Here is a 22484-nt window from a genome sequence, read left to right as displayed (position 1 = left end):
TTATTGTAGAGGTTCGACAAAACAAATTGTCGCACACATACCAGTTCATTATTTTTTTTTTTTAGATATTAAACAAAATAAAATAAAAATTATATAATTACATCAATAATACATATTGTTTAATATTTATTTAAATAATAGTATTGCAATAAATAAAATGTAAAACATATTTAAACATTTAATAATCCCTTTTCTAAGTAACTCCCATTAAAAATCATATATATAAAATTAATTGCACTAATGTGAAAATGAATTTGCACAAGGTAATTAAAACTAGCCTAATACTAAAAAAATATTTGATCATTGCCAAAAGTGGATATGGAAAACAATACAATATGTGTACACAATAATAATAATAATACAAACTATATAAGTTGTTCATATTAGTTTACTGTTTAACTACTTGGACGGAAACGATACAACTGATGGATAGTGCTATAAAAATATCCATTACTTATTTATCACTACATTTAAACAGTGAGGCACATAAATATTAAAATACTCTTATAAACTATATAAATAATTTTTTTTTACATTTTTAACACTAGATTTATGTGATGAATCTGTGACTAAAAATAAATAATAGATATAACAATAATAGCTTTAAAAAAACTTCGGTGTAAAAGAGCTTTGGTTTAACTTGTTTACTTTATTGTTCGCTGTTTATTCATGTTAGATAACATCAATGATATATACGATGTTAGCAAGTCATCCATTTTATAGCCAAGTGATGTTTCACACAACAACTTGGATCCACGTACCAAGTTGCCGATTGTCATATGGAAGTAAGTATTTCCAGATGACCAATTTGATATTCTTGTGAACGGATGAGTCACTAAGATTTCCTAAAAATAAAACGATCCATGTAATATTAAAAAAAAACAACAGTTGTTTTAATAATACACTAATTTGTCATGCGTCATACTTTAGTTTGTGGATGTATAAGACTGATACCATGCTTGTTAATCGCTATTAGCAACAGTTCAGGATAATTGGGTTCAGTAGTTTGTTTAACTTCAAAAAAGGCCGAACCAAAAGTTGGCCAACGATAAATAATCTTAAGAAACGTTATTTTAGCATCTTCAGGATTCATGCCAGCGTCTTGATTGTATGCAGCAACAATCAATCTTTTCCATTCAGTTGGGTTTTGTGTTTTAAACAAGTCACCAGGAATAAGTTCTCGTAACATTTGACTGTAGAAATAGTAATAAATATTAATAGTTATAATTAAAAATGAGTATTTTAATTCATATAAATGTATAATTACGGTATAGCTGCAAGCTCTTGTTTGCTTTCACCGAATCGAACTCTATAAATTAATGCAGCTAACCTAGCAGCCTCTTCTTTTGAACACTTATGGTATCCTGAAATTTAATATTGAAATTTAGTACCAACTTAAAATTATTCATTTTTTATATTACCGCGTAGAAGTTTGGGTAGTTCTTGGTGAAAATGAAATATTAAATCTGCATTTTTGTCTTTTCCTGGCACAGTATTGGTCCACAGTTTTTTCATAAAGAAAACTTGATAGGTGAATTGTGGCGTTGCTCCTGAAACAAAAATACGAATATTAAAGCTTTTTTTATTTTAATTCAACACACACAATATAATATATTTTAAAACTTACCATCCCTAGTGGGTCTAGCTTTTTTTATCCAATCGGTAAGATGACGAACAAAGTCAAAGAAAAAGTCACCTTCAGGAACAGATATTACTTTATCAGCGATTTTCACAAATAGACTGAAACCTTCACTTGATCGTAATGTTAATCTTTGTGAAATGCTAGTACAAAAGTCTTTCGCTCTGGTTGATGAATCAACCTCAAATGCTTCATCGGTATCATCAGGGAAGAACACTTTATGGAATATCTGTGTTGTTTTATGTTGTATGGCTTCAACTTCTACTTGATGTGGTGGATATTTTCTTTGCCCATTGCGTATTGTCTTTTGCAACCGCTGTAGGGAATCTTGTGATATAGGATGACGTCTTGTACGTAAAAACAAGTTAAGCTCCTATAAAATATTTTTTATTAAAAGTAAAGTAATAACATTGATTAATATAAAATCTGATAATAATTACTTTTAACAAGTTTTGACTGCAAGCAAATAAACCTGTTGCTAACCACATTAGTTCCCATGCTCTTTCTTCACTCAACCTATTCCTGTTATCTGTAAGTTGTCTCATCAGTTGACAGTAAATTTCATCTCTTAAGATTTCCTGTACAATATGTAAATTGATTAGGTCAATGGAATAAACTAAACCAATTTACTGAAATATTTTACTAACGTGTTTCAAAGGTCCATCAAATATTTGATCTGTATATTCATTAGGCATTCGCCTCTTAGATGGCAAATCACCAGTGTACTTTAACATAGCTGCAAATGCAAAACACGCTTCTTCCGCTAACTCTTCTTTACCTGCAAGTTTTCTCAATAATGGCTGTTTCATTGGTTCTCTGGTGTGCCGCCATAAATCATCATTATTAGCACGTCTTGCCGAACTTAATGTCAATGTCTTTGACACAGTTCGTTTAGCAGGTGCCCTGAAAAATTATTTACATACAAATTAAGTTTAATTGCTTATTAAATATGCAAATTGAGTCACCGCTGAAATTATTTACCGAAAATGATCTATTGCATACTCCATTAAATTGTAGGGCTTTTCTCTAGGTTCAGTGCCATTCAACTGCTGTGAATATAATTTACGGCTATGATCTGCAGCCTCTAAACTAAATAATGCCTGCAAAATTGGTTAAACATTAATTTTTAAACATAAATATTAGAAACGTTTGTCAATATCTACTTAAATTATACTTCGTTTACTTAATCTTTTTTTTGTTTTTAATAGAAAAAATATACAATCTGTACACTACAATATTTGTAAAATAGGCATGTGGTATGGTTAATATATACAATAGCAATGTATCACTTGTTTGAAGAAACCATCCAGTGATAGAACTCCAATGGCTGGAAGAGTTTAGGTTAGCTGGTTTCTCACCATTTACTTTTTAGTCGACGGGGTGGGTTGTCAGGAAGATTATTGGAGGTCAGGTCGGCAATTAAATGATTAGAAAGTCCCTGGAGTCTATTTAGGAACCTTTTGTAGTGAGTTTTGGCTATTTTAACTACAGTAGCGAGGAAAGTGTCTCTGTGGAGCATTTCGTTAGAAACATAAGGAGGTGCGGCAATGATAGTTCGAAGGACTCTGGATTGGAACACTTGAATTCTGTTTGTATTGGAGATTTTCGCTGAACCCTTAAGTTCTATACCATAAGAGTTTTCATGGATGGAAATAGTTACTTTGTTGTATGCATATTCGGCTATTTTAGTGTAGGGGTGGTTGGTTCATCTGAGGTGAATTAATTGAAAAGGAGTCGGGAGGAGATAGCTCCTTGGGGTTACTTATATCTAATTAAAATATACTATTTTAAAAACTCACCAGAATATCTACAGGAGGTTTAGATAACGTGGGTAGTACGTAAACAGTTTCTGCAGGAAAGTCACCCCGCTCATTAGTTCTTTCGCAGCAACCAACACACCAACCAGATGTCATAACTGTTTCACCAGTACTTTCTTCTTCTAGTATAATTAAATCTCCTTTTTGGAAATTTAAAAATGACGAACCTTCTCCTAATATAGTTAATATAAAACAGTTAGTGGTGCAAGACAACATTTTTAAGTAAATTATTTAGAACATACCAGGAGCCTTGTAATCCTGAACAGCAATAACAAATGTAGAACGTTTTTTTAAACCTTCTAAAAAGTAAACAACTAAATCTCTAATATCTTCTGCATTTGGACTCTGAAAAGTAAATTCTTCCCCACGGACAGTTGACAATGTAAAAGTCTGGGTAAACACTTTGGTTGTTCTAAAACAAATTATTTGTTGTAAAATATAGATAATAGTAACAAACATAGGCAAAACTTTTACTTTTGACTGGACACTGTGGTAATTTCTGGAAAAGACAACTCCAATAAAACTTGCTCTTGATCATCAACAACATATACTCCAGTCCAATTGACTGCTATGATTACATCATTTTTCGGAAGATTTGGACCTAACCATCGTCATATAAAATAATTAATTAATTAATTAAATATTGAAATATCACTTTCTTATGTTTTTGTTTTATTGATATTTTTTTTACAATTTCAGAAAATGAATACAAACTTGTGGTGTGAAGTGGCTTAAAAATATAATTTATGCAGTGTCTATATTTGTTTATTATACTCAGGCCCTTAAGAGAAGGAACTTGCACAGAAACTAAAATGCGTTTTCTTGTATGCGTCTGCGCAACAAGGAGTAATGCGTTTTGGATTCTGAGCGGGCTCCTTCTCTTACAGCAATAATGATTTCATAGAAGAAATTCCATTGTGTAAATTAGAGAGGGGTCAAAATATATGAGCTAGGTAATGTCTAATATTTTTTTTTTAAATAACTGATATTGCTAAGGCTACACAGGTCGAGTACATCCAAGTTCAAAGCTATAATATAATGACACGGTTTATAAATTATTAGTAAATTGTATGTAATGACAAATATATTGGTAATCTATTAGGTATATATTATATTTCTGACAATCCCAACAACTAATGCCACCATACATAAATACAAAAAGCATTAATCTCTTGAATAATATTATACAGTGAAACCTCTTTTATAAGATTAGTTGAAGTTTGTGTAGGGATTATTTGAAATATTTATATGGTTTATACTTTATACGGTTACACCACTACTACACAGTAAATATAGATGTAACCATAAATTATATAAATATCTATTTTAAAGAAGTTAATTGATTGAAATCGATAGTGAGATAATATATCTCATATTTAAAAGTTTTGGTAAATAGAGGTTTTACTATATTTTAATTAAGAACCCAATTATTCATTTAACTTTAAACTTAAAACAACATTTCAACAAATAATGTTTAATATTTACCTGAGTTTCTGTATGCTTCGTAAAATCTGGAGAAAAGCAGGGGCCACTTAAATTTTGCATAGCTCACAACATCCTCTTTTACTCTTAGTTGAGCAACATTTTCTTTCAAATAATAACTCTACAATTTATTAACATGCAATACACACAAAAATTACAACCAAAACAAAATATATATATAAAATACAAAAATAGTATATTAAAATAAAAAAACCTATTTCTAAGTATATTAGTGACAAATCTTTGGATTATGACAGAAATAAATATGTCTGTTTATTCAGTTTTCTGATTATCGTTTTAAAAATTACAAAATAACATTTTTAGTACTGTAATGCAAAAGCTTCCCAAAATTGGAAAAATATATACTAATACTTGTCATAAGGCTAGTGATGCAATGTTTTATGATACAAATAAATTACAAAAATCGTATTTGATTATTATTGATATTATTTTTGTATAGTTTTATTGATACAATATTTCAAGTTATTTATCATACAATTAAAATTTACAAGCTCGAAACTTAATTATGCACATAAAATTGAATAGCAGTGTGAATTTATTGTAAATAACGTAATGTGGATTAGTAGAACAATTTTTGAAAATTTGAAATCAGTTGCCTTTTTAATATTAAAAAAAACTGCATGCAATTTTGGACAAAAATATTGGTTATGTACAATATAAAGAAACACTATCTCAAGTTCTAATGTACTTATAGTGCATTGTTTTAGTGAATAACACCAACCATGCAGTTAATAACTCATGCATTTAACACTATGAAAAAACCTTTTTTGAAGTACACACATACCTACCTTAAATCGCCCCCAAAGCAAAGATGTCCTTCGACCTTAATGTGCATAGTAATAAATCATTTAATTAATTGTTCGTATTCATGACCACCCCACACCAGTAGTAAGTCTATAAAAACCCATATTGAAAACCATAACCATACATTATTTACTTCTACTTATGTAATGTATAGGTAAACCTAATGGCTTACAACATGTATGCATTAATAATATCATGATATTGAAGTATAAAATAGAAATTCAAAATCTGTACCTTTTTATATGCTTGTATAATCAATGTGTTCCATCTTTCTATAGATTTTTCAGCATTAGTTAAACAATAATCGGGTATATAGTTTGGCAAAAGATTAAGTAATCTCTCATTGTTAAGGTCTGTGTTATGTTCTATATAGTATTGCTGAGCGGCAATCATAGCCAAGTCTTCTTCCTACAATAGATATTCATTTTTTAAGGAACTATAAAATATAGACAAATAAAATTTCTATCACACAAGTACCTTATCACATCTATATTCTCCAAATTTAACACCTCTCACGACTTGCTGGTATATAAGGTTTGTCGCAACATGATCTTCAGTAGGCTCATGCCATGGTGCAAAAATTTCTTTTCTAAAAAAAAGTCTCCAAGGAGCATTACGCTCTTGTGCACCTTGTTCTTTGGCGTATTGTTCACACTGAGATATAGCATCCATAACATGATCGCCACCACTTCCTAATGATGATACCTAAATTAAAAATTTAAAAAGATTAAGTAGGTATGTGCTACCAAATGAATTCTAATGCAATTACAATAATAAATTAATTTATAACCTTATCAAATAGCGCAATATAAAGCGAAAATCCAAATTGGTCTTTTAATCCTATTTTATCAGAAAGTTGATTGCAAAGTTCCCGAGCAGTAGTTGCTGAATCGGCCAACAAGGTTTTAGTGTTTCCATCCATAAATGTTATGGGAAGCATTATTGGCTTTTTCGATTTTGTCGCCTGTAATTCCAACCAGCTCGGAGGTTGATTTCGTGTACCATTATTAAATGTACGTTTTAAACGGTCTTCACAGTAAGGTGCATATCCGGGAGGACCCTCTCTAATAAACGCCCTTAGGTAGTTCACAAATCTCTCAGAAGGAGCAAAGCATCCAACACAAAGAGACAGCAAAATCCATCCTCTTGCATGAGAAGACTTTGATGGATTTGCAGATAGTTGCTTGCATATTTGACAGTAAATTTCATCCCTGGAACATAAAAATTAAATATAAATTTGATTTTGTAACAAACTTTCAGCGTAACATATAAATGATGATAATAATGTTTCATACCTAAGTTCAGCTCGTAGAATACCGTGACCAATAATAAAGTGCAATTTCTCTAGATTTGATGTTGGTCGTGTATCTAACCAAGACTGATAGCTGTCAGCTGCATATTCATCGTCTTGTAATCTTTTGCGTACATCTTCTCCTAGTTTGTTTTTTCGTTTTAATGTGAGTGAAACTAGTTTATGACGTATGGAACGAGGTTTAGACTTGAGGAAACTCTCCTGTTCATGAAAAAATTTATTAAATGAATATTATTCACAAAACTTTAAGTTAACCCTTATGTGCAAAATTGAGGGGAAATTTGGTATGCAATGTCACATAGCGTGCACTTTAGGGTAAATTAAATATAACATACAGGGTCCATGCCAATCATTTGAGCTTCATAGAATTCTTTACTACGAATGAAATTTCGACCCAACGTTGCAGTTACTTTAGACATTACAGAAGTGTTGTCTCTTTCCATGGTGTGGTAACGTGGCTCTGACAAATCTCCACAAAATCTTAGAATTGTTACCCAAAGTGCTTGAGCAGCCTATAGAGATAAGAAAAATAAATAAATTAAATTAACAGTAATAACAACAAATTCATTGTTTTTTCTTTTTAAATCAAATTAACTTTAAAAAATATAATATAATTATATATAATATTGTAAAGGGTGAACCCAGAATAAGTCAAAGAATAATTGTAACAAAAATATATGTACAACTACAAAAACAGTAAGTAGCACACCTACCTACTGATAGTAGACATTAACACATAAAAAATAAATGTAAATGTTAGAAAGAGTGAGTAAATATTAATTATCAACCTATAAAAAATAGGTCTTCATTATCAATACACATTAACCTATTTAGTGGATCATTACAAAAATAATTAGTGGTTCCAAGAAGTCAAGAAAGAAGTACTGTAAAGTGTAGAATGGGGAGTTATTACAACTCAATGGAGAATAACAGTTTATCTTACCCAAGATAACATTAATTAGAAACATTGTAAAGATTACTCTGTTGACTTTTAAATGCTAATATTTAATTATTAATATGTACATTAGATATGTGTAAATATATTAGGTCTAAAAATTTTTTTTTAAGTTTTGCTCTTACTCTCCCTAATTGTGTTCTTTGTACATAAGCATATTCTTTGTATATAAATAAGAAGAAGAAAAATGGTGAAATGGTAAAAAATGATAAAATCTATATATTTAAATTATAACTATACAATTATAAATATACCAATTGATCTCCTTGAGTATGAAGGGGTAACAGAGAATGTTTTAGTGGCTTTCTAGAACACTGATGAGTTATGTTTCCTTGGAAATAAGTCGCAGCAAATTTCTGGAATTTAAATTCTGACAAATCTTCTTCATCTTCTACAATTGGTTGCATATCACTAATTATATCTTGCTGGTCATCAGTTTTCGATGTTGGTAAATCCTATGGGGGAAAAAAGTAATTCTTATATACTACTATAATAAAATACAAATTATTTAACTAGGCGAAAATGTATACATTCTTACTATAATTTATGTTTAAAAATAAACTTACCATAAAAACTGATGTCCCTCTTGTAGGCATTGGCGCTTCACTACTTGAATCTGGTAAGAAATCAAACATTGCCTCAACAAGTTTACTGTCGTCAACTGGTTCATCTTGTTTTCTAGCTGCATTGCTAATTAAATTTTTCTTGATTTCCATTTGTCTTTTTTCTTCTTCTTCAATTTCATGTTCTTTTCTTTCTAATTCTTCCATACGTTCCTATAGAAATAAAATTATGAATCAGTCAGTTTTAATATATTATTTAAATTTATTTATTATACTCGACAATGTAATATTATAGTTTACCCTGTAGTTTTGTTCAGCAATTTCTTTAGCTCTTTTGTTTCCAGCTTCTTTTAATTCTCTTTCTTCTTTTTTCTTGAGTTTTAAGGCTTCAATTTGTGTTCTATATTCAAACTAAACACAAACATAGTAAAATTAAAATATTTAAATTTTATTTAATTTTTAAATAGCTGATCAGTTTTATACTTGTTTTACAAAACTATTGAAAGCAATTTCAAATTCAACCAACCTTAATTTTGTTAAATCGTCTTTGAGCAATTATTCGTCTAACATGCGCCTGAATTTTTATTATTGCCCACATTTTTTGGGCAACCATTCTTCTGACTAGATACCCTCGTGATTGTGCTTGCAATCCAACAATATGTCCACGTAAATGTTTGAATCGGTGGGACAAAACTCGTGATCTAATAACTGCTTGCAATCTTAAGTAGCCAACAAGCATATGGTGATATCTTTTCTTTTGAGCGAACCCTCTCCAGTATTTCTGAATTAATATAGCGGCCGATCGCATTTGTAGATATCTATGAGCCAAAAATAATCATTCAATTTAACAGTAATTTACAATCGAAAATGTATTCAAACCTTCTTCTGTAAACCCATCCTTTGATAGATTTTTGTATTATGATGATTTTTCTGGTCAAAACACGATCTCGTTCTTGTTCCAAAAATAAGTCATGAGCGTCTTTAAGAAATATTTTTGAATTACCTAGCTGATAATCAGACTTTCCTAAAACGGCTTGACAAATGTGTTCAGTCATTTTTTTACAATCAGTCTAAATAAGAAAATTAAAAATATGTTTAAATATAAGTCATGGTGAGTTTTACTAAAGTAGTATTTAAAAAAATTAACCTTGTGAGCTGGTGGTATTCCAGAAATCAAAAATCGATATCTTTCAATAAACTCCCTAAAACCATGTCGTATTGGATATCCAGCACGCCTGATTCGAATAGTTTCCATCATACCTGAATATCGGAGTTGTCTGCAGCACAATCCTCTATCGAACATCTAAAATAACCAAATAATTATATTTGGTCCCAAAATTTTCAATATTAACCTATTTTTGTAGCCATTTTAAATCATACCATAGGTTTCTTTAATTCGTTTGGCTTAATACATCGAATAAAGAATGGTTGGCAAGTGCAGAGAGTTTTCATTAATAAATCCAATGACTTTTTAAACTGTGTTGATAATGTTGGAGCTCTTTTTCTAGTCTCAGAACCCATTCCAATGTCTTCAGCAAACAATACTTTTAAAAACTTATTAGTAGATATATGAATAAGTTGTAAAAGATCAGCACTAAACGTATCACGATTTTTCTCAAGAAAACCTAAACAGACAACAGTAAGCAATTTAATTCTAAGCCACTGAGTCTTTACTTTTTTTTGTTTAATTATTACCTCTAGTATCATAGAAAACAACACCTGCAAAGTGATTCAACCCAAACGATGCATTCATGTCAGATTTTGGTTTTAAATAATTTCGATGACTTCCGTGTGTTTTATGCATTTTTGCCAACATTGTTTGATCAGTACCCTGAATATGGATAGCAAATAATACAGTTAGTAAAAATGTGTAATTTATTTGTTTTATATGTTTACTTTAGGAAATTTAGACTCTTCATCAATAAGAGCCATTATATTAAGTTGTTTAGTTGCAATAAGATCCAAAGCATCCTGATTGTCCACAAATTCAATATGTTGCCAACTAATATGCTCATAGTTGTACTCTTGCTGTTCCAATTTAAAAATATGTTGGACGAAAAATTGTTGAAGATTTTCATTAGCAAAGTTAATACAAAATTGTTCAAAACTGTATAAAAAAATTACTGTTAACATTCATATAATAAAAAAAAATGATTGAATTTAAATATACCTGTTGTTTTTGAAGTTTTCAAAACCAAAAATATCTAGAACCCCTATTGCGCTCCTTGTAGTACTTTTTGGTTTATAAATAGCATTATTAATTTTACTAACAATATGTACAAATAAACGTCCATAAATGCCCTTTACAAAGGCATCTCTAACATCTACAGATTGTTCTCTTGATAAAGTTGAAATCTAAATTTTATAAAAGGCTTAGCAAATTATCTATAGAGGGTATCTCAAAAAGAATGGTGGAGTTTCAAATGGCTATAGGCTGTGAAGTATTGGACCTACAGTGCTCTGGTAGGGCTTGAATGAAAGAGAGAGTTGTCAAGTTTCGAAAAACTGTCACTAGATGTTTCAGTCGTAACTGAATTACGCTTCGCGAACTCAATCACTTCTGTTGTGCGGACGCCATCTTAACAAACTGAAAAATGAAGGCTGGCAACACAAACAGGAACGCAGAGAGACATCTAATGGCAGTCATTTGGAACTTGACAACTCTCTCTTTCATTCAAGCCCTACCAGAGCACTGTAGGTCCAATACTTCACAACCTACAGCCGTTTGAACCCCCACCATTCTTTTTAAGACACCCTGTACTTAAACATTTTCATTTTAACTTAATACATACTACTGTTTCACCATGAGCAAAAATTGTCTTTCTAGTCAACGCGTCAATTAATGATTGAACAGGTACCCCAACTAAATTGGCAACTCTAGTAACAGTTGTACGGTCAGGAATTTCAGTAGCATCCAAATTATCTAAGCAGCAAAAGTTGTTACATAATAATAATAATTACAATGCAACTAAAAATATAAAACAAAATGAAACTTATTTTAATACCAATAATCGCAGCTTTATATTTAATGTTTCCAATGTGTAATAAAGCAGCCAAAAGTTTTAGTATTTCCCAAATTTCTTGATCAGAAAATAATAATACTTTCATTGCTGATCTTATATCGGAAAATTCAGCTGCATCATCGCGACCCTCACAAGTTATACTTCCACCCTAAAGATTTATATAAATGTTAAATTAAGTTATTTTAACCAGTTAAGGTGAAACTAAACTGGAACCAAATTTCAAATTACCCCAGTAAGATATTTATATTGTGATGCATCAGTGAGTTCTAATTTGACTTTATCTTCAGCCGATAAACCAGCGAGTAAACAGTAAAATATATGATAGTTTCGTTCATCTTGGGATTGAGAAACTATACGAGACTTCTCGAGTAAATATTGTTCAATTTTTGCTCCTTCAATAACACCCGAATGATTGAAATGAATATCAATATATTTTCCAAACCTTGAAGAATTGTCATTTCTTATAGTTTTAGCATTACCAAAAGCTGAAAATAAGAATATTTAGATTATAAGTGTGAATAAACAAAAAAAACTACCGTAAAAATAGAATAGCAAACCTTCAAGTATAGGATTAGCTTCCAATATTTGTTGTTCAATCCAAGAATGTTTTCCACTGATAGCAGCTAAATATTGTAAGATTAATTTTGTACTTTCTGTTTTACCTGCTCCACTTTCGCCACTACCAAAAATACAGTTTGAATTGTATTATACAATTTAATAATTATTTGAATTAAGTGATTTGGTATAATACCACTTTATACAAACGTATTTATTTCCCATTACAATATATTATATGATGTAATTTCATCATTGACATAGGAAATATATTGAAAAATTAGCATGTGGTAAGCATACCTGATGACTATACATTGATCTTGACCAAATCTTTTCATATGTGTATAGCTGTTATCGCCAATAGCAAAAATGTGAGGAGGTAGCTCGCCGATTTTTCTGTCTTTGTACAACTTAACTTGTTCAGCAGTATAAATTGGTAAAATTTGATATGGGTTGACAGCAACCAAAATTGATCCCGTGTAAGTCTAAATGAAATTACAATCAGTACAAATGATTAATGGGTTCCTATTTAATAATTTAGATGATCAATACTTACATATATAAGATTTTCATTGTAGCGAATAAGTAAATTTCTTAATATCCCTGCCTCATGCAAATCACCCAACGAAATCATGTCTTCCACCCCGTGAATTGATGTAGGGTGCATTGCTTTAATTCTCCTTTCTGGCGTAAGCCACAGCTCCTACATAATAAAAAAATTATAATATTAGATTTTTTTTATAACACAATTTAAATTTATGTGCTTTAATTTCAATACATGACGTAATACCACTTATTGTAACTAAAGTTGAATACAAGTAAAACACATAAAACAGTTTTTATTATAATTTTTATCTATATACTATAAATAAAAAAAATGGTATTACAAATTAACTTTTACAAAAGTAAACCACAAATTTTTATTAAAAAAATTATGTTATTTTGTTTAACGCATAATTATAATGTGATTAACTTTTAAATGTACATATTAAATATTTTTTGATTTATTGAATTTTAAAATACAGACCCGCCCGTCATCATCTTTAACTTGAATTCGTTTGCCTTCTGCAGAAGTAACTTTAGCCCCAATTGCAACATCGAATTCTCTTCCGGAGATTGGTTCAATCCAAATATAATCTCCCTAAATTGATTATAAATTAAGAAAATCCATAATAATATACTTATTACACTATATACTTACTCTAGTTACAATAACCATAGTGGTGTGTTGAGTAGAAATTTGTTATATAGTGTCATACCAAAAAAATATTCATCTGAAATGTAATTTAATTATAAATAAATAAACAACAAAACAAACAAAAAAGGTATATTATAAAATAAAAAATAACATCTATTAAAGGCTATTAAAACTAATTGAATAATTTGGGTTTCTAAAGTTATGTTTACACCAGTATATTTTATAACATTTCATTAACTGTATTTTTTATTTATAAATATTTTCAATTGTTTACAGAGTAGGGACAATGGTAAATCAAATAAACAATTATTTTTTTCTATTACCCATAATAACTTGCAAATAGCAAGTTTAAGTCAAATTACAATTTTAAATAACGATGTGCATACTTGTCTATAACTTTTTATCATAATATATCCAATTTTCAATAATGTAAAATAAAAAATATATAATATATTAACAAATTGTATTATTTATTTTGAATACAATTTTAAACATAAGAGAGGACATAATATTATAGTAGAAAAAGACATAATAGAAAATTCACCCAACCAGAACAATAATTAAAAATGTGTCATTTTAAAACCAATTAAATTTTTTAATGAATCTAGATAAACCAAAAATGGTTATTGTTTATTTAAAAAAAAAATAATTAAAATATGATATCGTATAATGATATACAAAATGTAAATAAAGTTATAAGCAAAATAGAATAAACTTATGTAACTGAATAATCTCGGAATGAGATTAGCTGATACCAATAAACAGTATATGTCACATTCTTAAGAACTAATTAATTTTTTTGGATGAGATTTTTCATTTGAAAAGTTTATATCTGTATAAATAGTTATTCTGGATAAGGTGGAAAACCTATTAAAAATTCAAAAACAAATTGATAGACCTGAGAGGTCATGGGTTACTGAACAATTGTTTGATTGGATTACACACACGTAAAAAAACAAATAAACCACGACTGAAGTGACTAATTAAATATTACAAATATAGTAAAGTACTCACTATTCACTGTGTTTAAGAATTTTCGAGGAATTTTTAGCAAGAAAACGATTCTGTTGTCATCACCGCACGTCTTTTGATCGCGAGAAGCGGTTCACCTACGAAGTATCAAGTACCCCAAAACAGCCACAAGTCATACATATACCTGAGCCGATAAACCTGTAGTTTGTACGGTGTCGGTATATACCTGGTATACAAATAATACATACATATTGTACTTGTATATAATATGTGATATCTCGTTAACGTGCTGTACATACAAAATGTGTTGGGAGGAAGATCACTGGTAAGCACACGCACACATTGGTCGCGTGTTATCTCCAATTCGAATTTATTAGGCAGCCAACAGCACACACTTGCGGACCGGAGGCCAGTGTGTTCACCGTACCGAGAATTTATAATTATTCGTATTACCCCCTATTTACTGTAGTGTGACGTTCAAACAACAACTTCAGTCGGCACTCGGCAGCCGTGAATCGTGGTAGGCTCATGTTCACGGTCTGGTATTATTATTTCTGACATTTTGATAAATGTACCTGTGCAGTTATTGGCGGCATAAGGAATTGTACGGTCGTAGGTAATGCGACCTGGTGGCTGAATATTTAACTACATTTCTATGTTGTTGATATTGAACTATTCGTGTATACCTACCACAAATAATACAATATAGGTGATGCGCTAGATGGCAGTAACTTCCATCCTAAATGCCAGATCTGGCTTGGGCTTTGGAGCACGCTTTTTTTGTGATACTATCACGGTTATACTATACGCCTATATAATAACTAATGGTTAATTAACCTATGGTATATTATCTATGTTCCATGGTATCTTATACCAATGGCATTCAATGTACCGCACTCGCGGTATATGGCCAGTCGTACGATCATAGCTGAAATTGCTGATAACGTGACCGGGTAGGGGGAGCGATAGTCGTTTGTTCGATAAGTGATAAACGAAAATCTTACCACGGGGCACAAGTCTGGAGTCACGGGTGACGGGTTGGCCGCCGTAAGTAGTACATCTATACATGTGATTATGTGAATTCGTTTCTGTAGCGTTTCCACGTTTTCACATTACGTTTTCTCGAAGCATTGACATCTCCGCTTTGGTGGTCGGCAATTCGTTCGTAACATTGTCGTTCTTACCACACAAGATTCCTACAACTATTCGTTATGCGATAGTGTTCTTCAACACATCTGTCGTCAACAATTAAACGCACAATTTTTACGGAGAGGTTAAGAAACCTGTTCTTACACGCTTATCAAATTGTTTTTTTTGTTTTTAGACAATATTATATAGTTTTTTCTAGTTTATTCCTGCCGTCAGCCGTGTTTTGAGTTCTAGTATACATCGAAATTAGGTTGTTTTTAGTAAATCGGTAATACCCATAGAAAGTTGTTCTCCTGTCTTTCGGTTAGATTCATCGAAGGATCATGTCCGATTTAGATAGTTTTTTCGCAAAGAAAGACCGCAAGAAACCTAAAGGCAAAAAATTCACCACTTCCGAAAATCTGGTGGCCAGTCTGTTAGAAGAGCCCCAGAAGAAACAAGATAAATTAAAAAAAGAACGATCCAACTTTGCACAACTGCTCAATTCAGGAGATAAGGACAACACGTCTTCTTCGCAGGTATTCAATTTAATACCAACATTGTTGTATTTACAATATTTTAAATGCGTATTTTATTCTATTTGGTTAATATGATACAAAATGCATGCTAGCTTATAGTGAAATAAATTCTCAAGATATCAGATTAGAATAGGTAAATGTGACAAAACTAGTCAAAACTGGTGTCTAAATACATGAATTTTCACTTTTAGTGCTTTTTAAATGTAAATTGAAGTATGAAACTATTTTATTAGTTTATTACACGAATCACATAACACCATACATACCTTATTAAAGACATAACAGACATACCAATTATGGGGTGTTTAAATATCATTTAAGTGTATGCAACAGACTAAAATCTACAATAACATGTAGATGAATGTTTGGGTTTTTAAGATTAAGTTTTAGTTATTGGGAAATTGTGCCTATGTAGTTTAGTGAGCAAGTGTCATCTGTGCATTATTATAATTCTATTACAAGGCTTAAAAAAGTAGGTATAAAGTTATCTTTTCTGTGTAGTAATTTTTTTTATACTATCTTGTATTTTTACACTAAATACAAATCATAATACATAATGACTTATAAATTTAATAGAAAATATAAGGTTTTATAAACAACAAACTGAAAAATAAAAAAGTAACAAAATTATATAATTTTAATTTTTAGTGCTACTATTAGTTAACAGTAAAACAAGTTCTAAAAATGGTTTTGGGTAAATATGGAAAGAATGAGCTGGTAGAAAGAAAGCCTGCTGTTTGTTTTTTTGTTAATTATGGCTATGTTGCCGACTTGATAAGATATTAGTCTAGTAATGATGGGTTCTTATTTATTTTTTGTGTTTCGACCCAAAATAATTTTTAATTACTGGACTGATTTCTTCATACTGCAAGTCTGAAATCAGAAATTGTAACAGAAAGATTCTTTTTATTGAATTGAAAGTTTATAAAGTAAAAAATACTCTTTTCCTTTTAAAAAAATCAACCTAAAAATGTATACTTACATTTTTTAATTTCAAAATATGAAATTCTTTAAAAAAAAAAAAAAGTAGTACAAAATTAGTTCCACAAATGTGGATATGTTTTAGGTATAAAACATTATTATTACTTGTTGATGTTTATTGTGAAATTTGTTCATGTTTATTTTTAAAATTGTGACATATTCTGTGTATATGAATGCATCATAGTAGCAGTGACTCCAAACTAGATGAAAATATCTTGTAAAGGTCCAGAAAGGCGTACTATTAGATATGATGCATGAGAAAGAGAGGTGGAAGAGTATTATGATGTAAGTGTTGGGCCTTGAAGGTCTGTTAAGCGGTATGATGACAATGGTGATGATACTACGTATAGGAAGACCTACGACTTAATTAGTTTTCTAGAGGAAACAAAAATTAAACAATTAAAATGTTTATAATAATTGCATAGTATTTTAAAACAATAAATAAATCCTTTCATATAATATATACCAGGTGATTCTTTTAACACCTTACACCATATTTATCTTAAAATAATTGATATATATATATATATATATGTATATATATTTTTTTTTTTTTTAAAGAAAAAAAAATGTATTGTAATAAAAAAAGCTTCGAGGTCATTACTGAGGAAGTACTGAGGTCATTGTCCAATAGTTTTTAACATTTTGGTTTTATCGTATTATTTATGATAAAATAGAATTAACTCAAAAAAAGCAAGAAAAAAAGATAACAAATTAATAAGAAATAATTTTAAAATATTTTTGTTTATTTTAATATTACAATATTCAATTTTTTTCCCTTATTTAGTGTTTTTTAGAGATATCAACTTTTGAAATTTAAATGATAATGTGTATATATATATACATATTATACATGTATGTATAGATATATATATATTTTAACTTTCTAAATTAAGAATAATTTGCTGAAATTTTGATTGGAGATAAGTGATAATCATTGAAATTAAGAGTTTTAGTTATTACAGTTTAAAATTTAGGATGGATAGAAGGGTAGAGTGTAGTTTTATTTTTATCTGCGCTCTCCACGTCTCATCCTAAATTTTAAACTTCAATAACTTTAAAATAATTTACCATAACTGGTCAAAATATTCAGCTTTAAAATGTTAATTTTATATATACGTTACCATTTAAGTTTAAAAAGTTGATAGAGGTATGGAAAATATTAAAAAAAGGTAAATACTTGATAATTTTATAATGTTGTAGATTATACTTGCTACTTGCAGCTATTTTGAGTATTTCATCAAAATTTCTGTTACATCATAAAATATTAATGGCCCTGTATGTTACAATTTAAGTTTAAAAAGTTAATAAAGCTCTTGCAAATACTAAAAAAGATAACTACTAGAACATAAATAAAAATGTTTTCAAAGGAAACCCAACAAAATTGCAGTAATATTAAGAGTAAACTATAGTCTATTCAAAATGAGATTGGTACGCGGAACAAAGAGACGCCTATGCGTAGTAGGTGGCTGCCTGTACCAATCTCATTTTGAACAGAGTAGGGTGTAGGGTGTTAAAAGAATAACTCGGTATATACTCCGTTGCAATTGGGTTAGCATTTTTTAGTTGAAAATAAACCTAGTTATTGAATGTGGTGTTTTCATTTATGATATGTTAATAATTATCAGGGTATCAATTAATTAAGATTTTAACAAATTAATATTTAAAATACGTAACCATAAGATAACACACTTTTTGTGTGTACGTATTTCGGCAACAATGTTGCTATCTACAGTGCTAACGACATACGTGTCTAAATTAAATGACATGTAAATTTAAAAATGTGTAATTCTTGTTATAGCAAATATCACCTGCTGTAAAGTTTAAAAAATGAAATATCTTACCTACTTGATCATATTTCATAAATATTATCTATTCATTTTATTTTATTTTATAGACTGAAGAAGAATGGAAAGAGTACCGTGAAGAAATAAAAGACTATACGACATTGAAGATTCAAAATTTGACTGCTGATGTGTCATCAAATTGTTCAGACAACAATGAAAAAGATGATGCTATAGAATTTGAAGAAAACGAGGCTGGAGAAATGGTGCCTAAGCGAAAACAAGCAGGACCTTGGAAAGTTCATGAACCTGAGCCAGTGGCTCCGCCTAAAGGTAAAACAATATTAATTTAACATAATTCTATGCAACAGTTAAAAGCTTATTATTAGTGTATCCTTCTATACAAACAAATAAATGTAGGTGAATAAATAATTTTATTAATATTACAGCTGAACCAGTTGTAGTAGAAAAACCTTTGGAACCTAAAAAATCTGCTTATGTTCCTCCAGCACATCGAAACAATTTCCAAGGTAAGTGATTTGTAATTAATAATTATCCAATAATTTATTTGTTTAAATTATTAAAATTAAAACATATTAAATAACATATGCTATTAAAAACATCCTTTATAACAAATATTAAGTTATTTTTATTTTTTCATACAATCAATTTTTAAGTTTTATTCAAATTTTACCTAATAATTAAATTTTATTGAACATTTTTTTTTACCAGGAGCGCGACTTATCCTTGGCCTGGCCCTAAGTGTGATACTTTAAAAATACTATAAAATTGTATTTTTTACAGCATTGAAAGTGATTTAAAATGTTAAGACATCCTCAAAAATATTAATCATTTAAATAAACAAAATTAAAATACCACATTAAACAAGTTAATAATACCAAAACGACATATTGATAGCTCTGGGTAATAGTCCGGTTATTTTTTCCGTTTACCAATTTTTTGATGTAGTGTTTTTATCTAAATTCATTATGATGCAAATAAAATGCTTTTTGTGAATACATAGTAGAATAACATAAAAAAATGTTCATCTAATAATCTGAAAAAAATGAGTGGAAAAAAAATATGCATTACTTTTTTTAACAGAGGAGGACCCAAGTTTTTTGTTGCTTAAGGCCCCGAACGACTTTACAACCCATATTTTACTACAGATTTAAAAGCCTATAATACAGTAAAATTTTATTTTTCGTAACCTGTATTTGTATAATTGTTTATAAACTGGTAACCCTAGTTTTTTGGGTTTATTAAAGTTAAATAAATTTCACATTATAGAACTGAAAAAATAATATAATTGACTGTAATATTTTATGGCCTATTTTATATATCTTTAAAAACGAAAATTTAAATCCAAATTCTAAAATCTCTATAAAATTATTAAGGTATAAAATATAGTATGATATATATTCACATTGGTGTAAACACAAGGCATATAAATCCAATTACAACTCAAAATAAAATTAAGTTTATACTTATTTAGTCACGGGTTAGACTTCTTAACTAGGTGCTACATTTTTACTTATTATACACTAAGTATAATTTTAAACTTAATTCAACTAAATTTTTCAGGTGGACCAAGAAGTGCGCCTAGAAGTAAAACTAGCTTAGATGTTAAGAATGAAGACATGTTTCCAACTCTACAAGGCAATACTGCAGCAAAAAAAGTAATGGCTCCTGTCAAAAAGGCTGAAACACCAGCTTGGTCCAAGTATCAATAAGAATTTACTTGTAATTTTTGTCATATCGAAACGTTAAAAAATATAATTGTTTAAATCATTAATCATTAAATAGTTAATTTACAAGCATTCTAAATTAAAAAAAAAAATACAACTATTAATGGTATACCTTATTATTTTACTTGGAAATATTTTTTATTAGTCTTATTATTTTTTTTGATTGAAATTAAACTGTGATCAAATTTCTAAAAAAAAATACCTATTTAACAAAGATTTATTATTATTCATAATTTTTATTAAATATTGTTTTAATTTTACAGTTTTCCATTGGCCCTGGAACATATTGTTAGCTAACCCACTTTGTTATAATGGTAGACTATTCCAATTCCTTCACTCAATAGCTTTATTTGTTAAATTTATGTGATAAAATTTAATAGTATTGAGTGAATATTTGTGTTTGGCTATTTAGAAATATATCATATTTAGTGTAGTTGCATCATATTCTTCAAAAATAATCTAGCTCCTATTGTTTTTTAATTTGTTTTTTTTTCACAATATCTACATATATACAATCAGCATGCATACAAAGTTCCTTCTGAATTTTGATATTGTAGTCTATAACATCAAAACTTATGACCTGTATTAACATTATTGCTGTAATTTTGGTTCCATCGAAAACCGTGCAGTTTTATTAACAATACTATTAATTTCATTACATTATTTATAAAATTTGAGGACCTTTTAAAAAAACTGTTTTTAAAAATGCAATAGCACTTGGAACACATATATATATATATGCTAAATATTAAAATACCAAAGCAACATCTGATAAATGTGTATCTACTATAAAATAAATACCAAAATATGAGTTTTCGCTCCATCCTAATATATAATCTTTTAGGAAAGTGATAATAATTTATTTCATTGTTTCAAAGTATAATATTTTTAAATTACAGTTTTAGTTTTACACCCGTAAAAGTAATACTTCACTAATATTATAGTAAAAATGTTATTTTCTCAAAAAAAAAAAAAAATATATATATATACAGAAAAAATGTATCAACAAATAAAACATTAAATATGCATTGTATCTGAAGGTTCATAAGTTGAACTTATGGATTGTAAATGTTTATACAATTTGAATAATTTAATAGAATTAGCTTTGTTGCAGTATTGCTGTTGGAAAAACATTTTTGATGAACATGTATAGTCTAAAACTCATTTGTCATTCTAAAACCAAAATCAGTTTTAAGTTCTGTGCCTGAACTACAAATTGTTTTAAAAATTAATGTAATTTAACAGCAATAATAGGCTAATTTAAAATCATTTTGTTTTGATATGTAAAAATTATTTTTGATAGATTTGCGTTTGTTCTTTATGTTTAATTTTTCCAATGATTGCTGCATAAAATATACATGCTTTTATATATACATAAGCTCTTAAGTCATAGTAAGTAAAGTATGTAGTTATACTTAAAAAAAACATTTGTAAAACAATTAGCAATCTTCTGGTCCCTTGATACACTTAACAAATTAATGTTCTTTTATGTGCCAAATAGTATTCAAAGTACAATATGGGAAGTATTAAGATATTAATATCCACATTATAGTTGAAACCATTGAATGTTATATATTATGTCTGTTAAAATGTACTCTATTAGTCATTAAACTTTTATTTTATGTTAAAAGTAATAATGTATAAATATAAGTTCAACAAGAGCATGGTACAAGTACAAAATATGCTTACGTCAGCTACCAAGTAATGTTAACCATTGATTATAATTACTTAATTTGTGTGTGAACTATTATGTTAGTAACTTAAAACTTTATAAATTTATCAACAATTTTATACGGCTACCATTGCTAACACGGTCTAAGATTTACATCAATAAGATGTTAAATTATTTTTATATAATAATATGCATTTATATTGAATGTAAATATTGTAACTTGGTTATATCAATTATTTTATGTGAAGAAAAATAATGTTAATAGTTTTTTTCACTTCTACATTTGTTTTG

The 22484-nt window shown here is 28.9% G+C and overlaps 2 protein-coding genes across 3 annotated transcripts; one reads left to right on the top strand and one right to left on the bottom strand.

Annotated features, from left to right (window-relative positions):
- Positions 1–172: 172 nt before the first annotated feature.
- On the bottom strand, positions 173–14806 carry LOC126844166 (myosin-VIIa). 2 transcript variants are annotated; one of them, XM_050582074.1, is made up of 37 exons: positions 14641–14806; positions 14384–14567; positions 13373–13445; positions 13199–13312; positions 12728–12874; positions 12472–12656; positions 12174–12295; positions 11845–12101; positions 11599–11764; positions 11386–11516; positions 10764–10948; positions 10490–10700; positions 10289–10424; positions 9974–10218; positions 9741–9896; positions 9473–9663; positions 9120–9411; positions 8894–9004; positions 8597–8806; positions 8285–8485; positions 7411–7587; positions 7059–7276; positions 6554–6974; positions 6241–6468; positions 5998–6171; positions 4942–5059; positions 3931–4057; positions 3699–3868; positions 3439–3629; positions 2621–2739; positions 2287–2542; positions 2080–2217; positions 1628–2012; positions 1422–1550; positions 1268–1364; positions 926–1193; positions 173–845 (listed from the first exon to the last, which is right to left on the bottom strand). In XM_050582074.1, exons 3-37 carry the CDS (start codon positions 13388–13390, stop codon positions 645–647), a joined length of 6495 nt encoding a protein of 2164 aa, XP_050438031.1. In that variant the 5' UTR covers positions 13391–13445; positions 14384–14567; positions 14641–14806; the 3' UTR covers positions 173–644. The 2 variants fall into 2 exon arrangements, with proteins under 2 accessions (XP_050438031.1, XP_050438032.1); XM_050582075.1 differs by lacking the exon at positions 14641–14806 and having other exon boundaries at positions 14384–14584.
- Positions 14807–15340: 534 nt separating this feature from the next.
- Positions 15341–22473, top strand: LOC126844916 (protein CDV3 homolog). Its single transcript, XM_050583401.1, has 4 exons — positions 15341–16008; positions 18887–19106; positions 19223–19303; positions 20358–22473. The coding sequence occupies exons 1-4, from the start codon at positions 15814–15816 to the stop codon at positions 20504–20506; spliced, it is 645 nt and encodes a 214-aa protein (XP_050439358.1). The 5' UTR covers positions 15341–15813; the 3' UTR covers positions 20507–22473.
- Positions 22474–22484: the final 11 nt, after the last annotated feature.

This window comes from Adelges cooleyi, unplaced genomic scaffold, assembly GCF_023614345.1.
Source record: "Adelges cooleyi isolate 19-005CV unplaced genomic scaffold, UGA_ACOO_1.1 ACOO_flye_CR_arks_rails_tigmint_CR_PRNA_651, whole genome shotgun sequence".
Classification (NCBI taxonomy): domain Eukaryota; kingdom Metazoa; phylum Arthropoda; class Insecta; order Hemiptera; family Adelgidae; genus Adelges; species Adelges cooleyi.
The sequence above is the reverse complement of the archived record's forward strand: the minus strand, read 5'-3'. Positions and strand labels throughout refer to the sequence as shown.

What these genes read in the sequence shown, in the direction of transcription:
- LOC126844166 (XM_050582074.1), bottom strand. An exon ending in AGCTAATCCTATACTTGAAG is followed by an intron (nt 12,102 to 12,173) that starts GTTTGCTATTCT and finishes TCTTATTTTCAG; the next exon opens with CTTTTGGTAATGCTAAAACT. An exon ending in GGATGGGTTTACAGAAGAAG is followed by an intron (nt 9,412 to 9,472) that starts GTTTGAATACAT and finishes TTTGGCTCATAG; the next exon opens with ATATCTACAAATGCGATCGG.
- LOC126844916 (XM_050583401.1), top strand. Translation starts at nt 15,814, where the DNA reads ATGTCCGATTTAGATAGTTTTTTCGCAAAGAAAGACCGCAAGAAACCT. An exon ending in ACAACACGTCTTCTTCGCAG is followed by an intron (nt 16,009 to 18,886) that starts GTATTCAATTTA and finishes TTTATTTTATAG; the next exon opens with ACTGAAGAAGAATGGAAAGA. An exon ending in GCCAGTGGCTCCGCCTAAAG is followed by an intron (nt 19,107 to 19,222) that starts GTAAAACAATAT and finishes TTAATATTACAG; the next exon opens with CTGAACCAGTTGTAGTAGAA.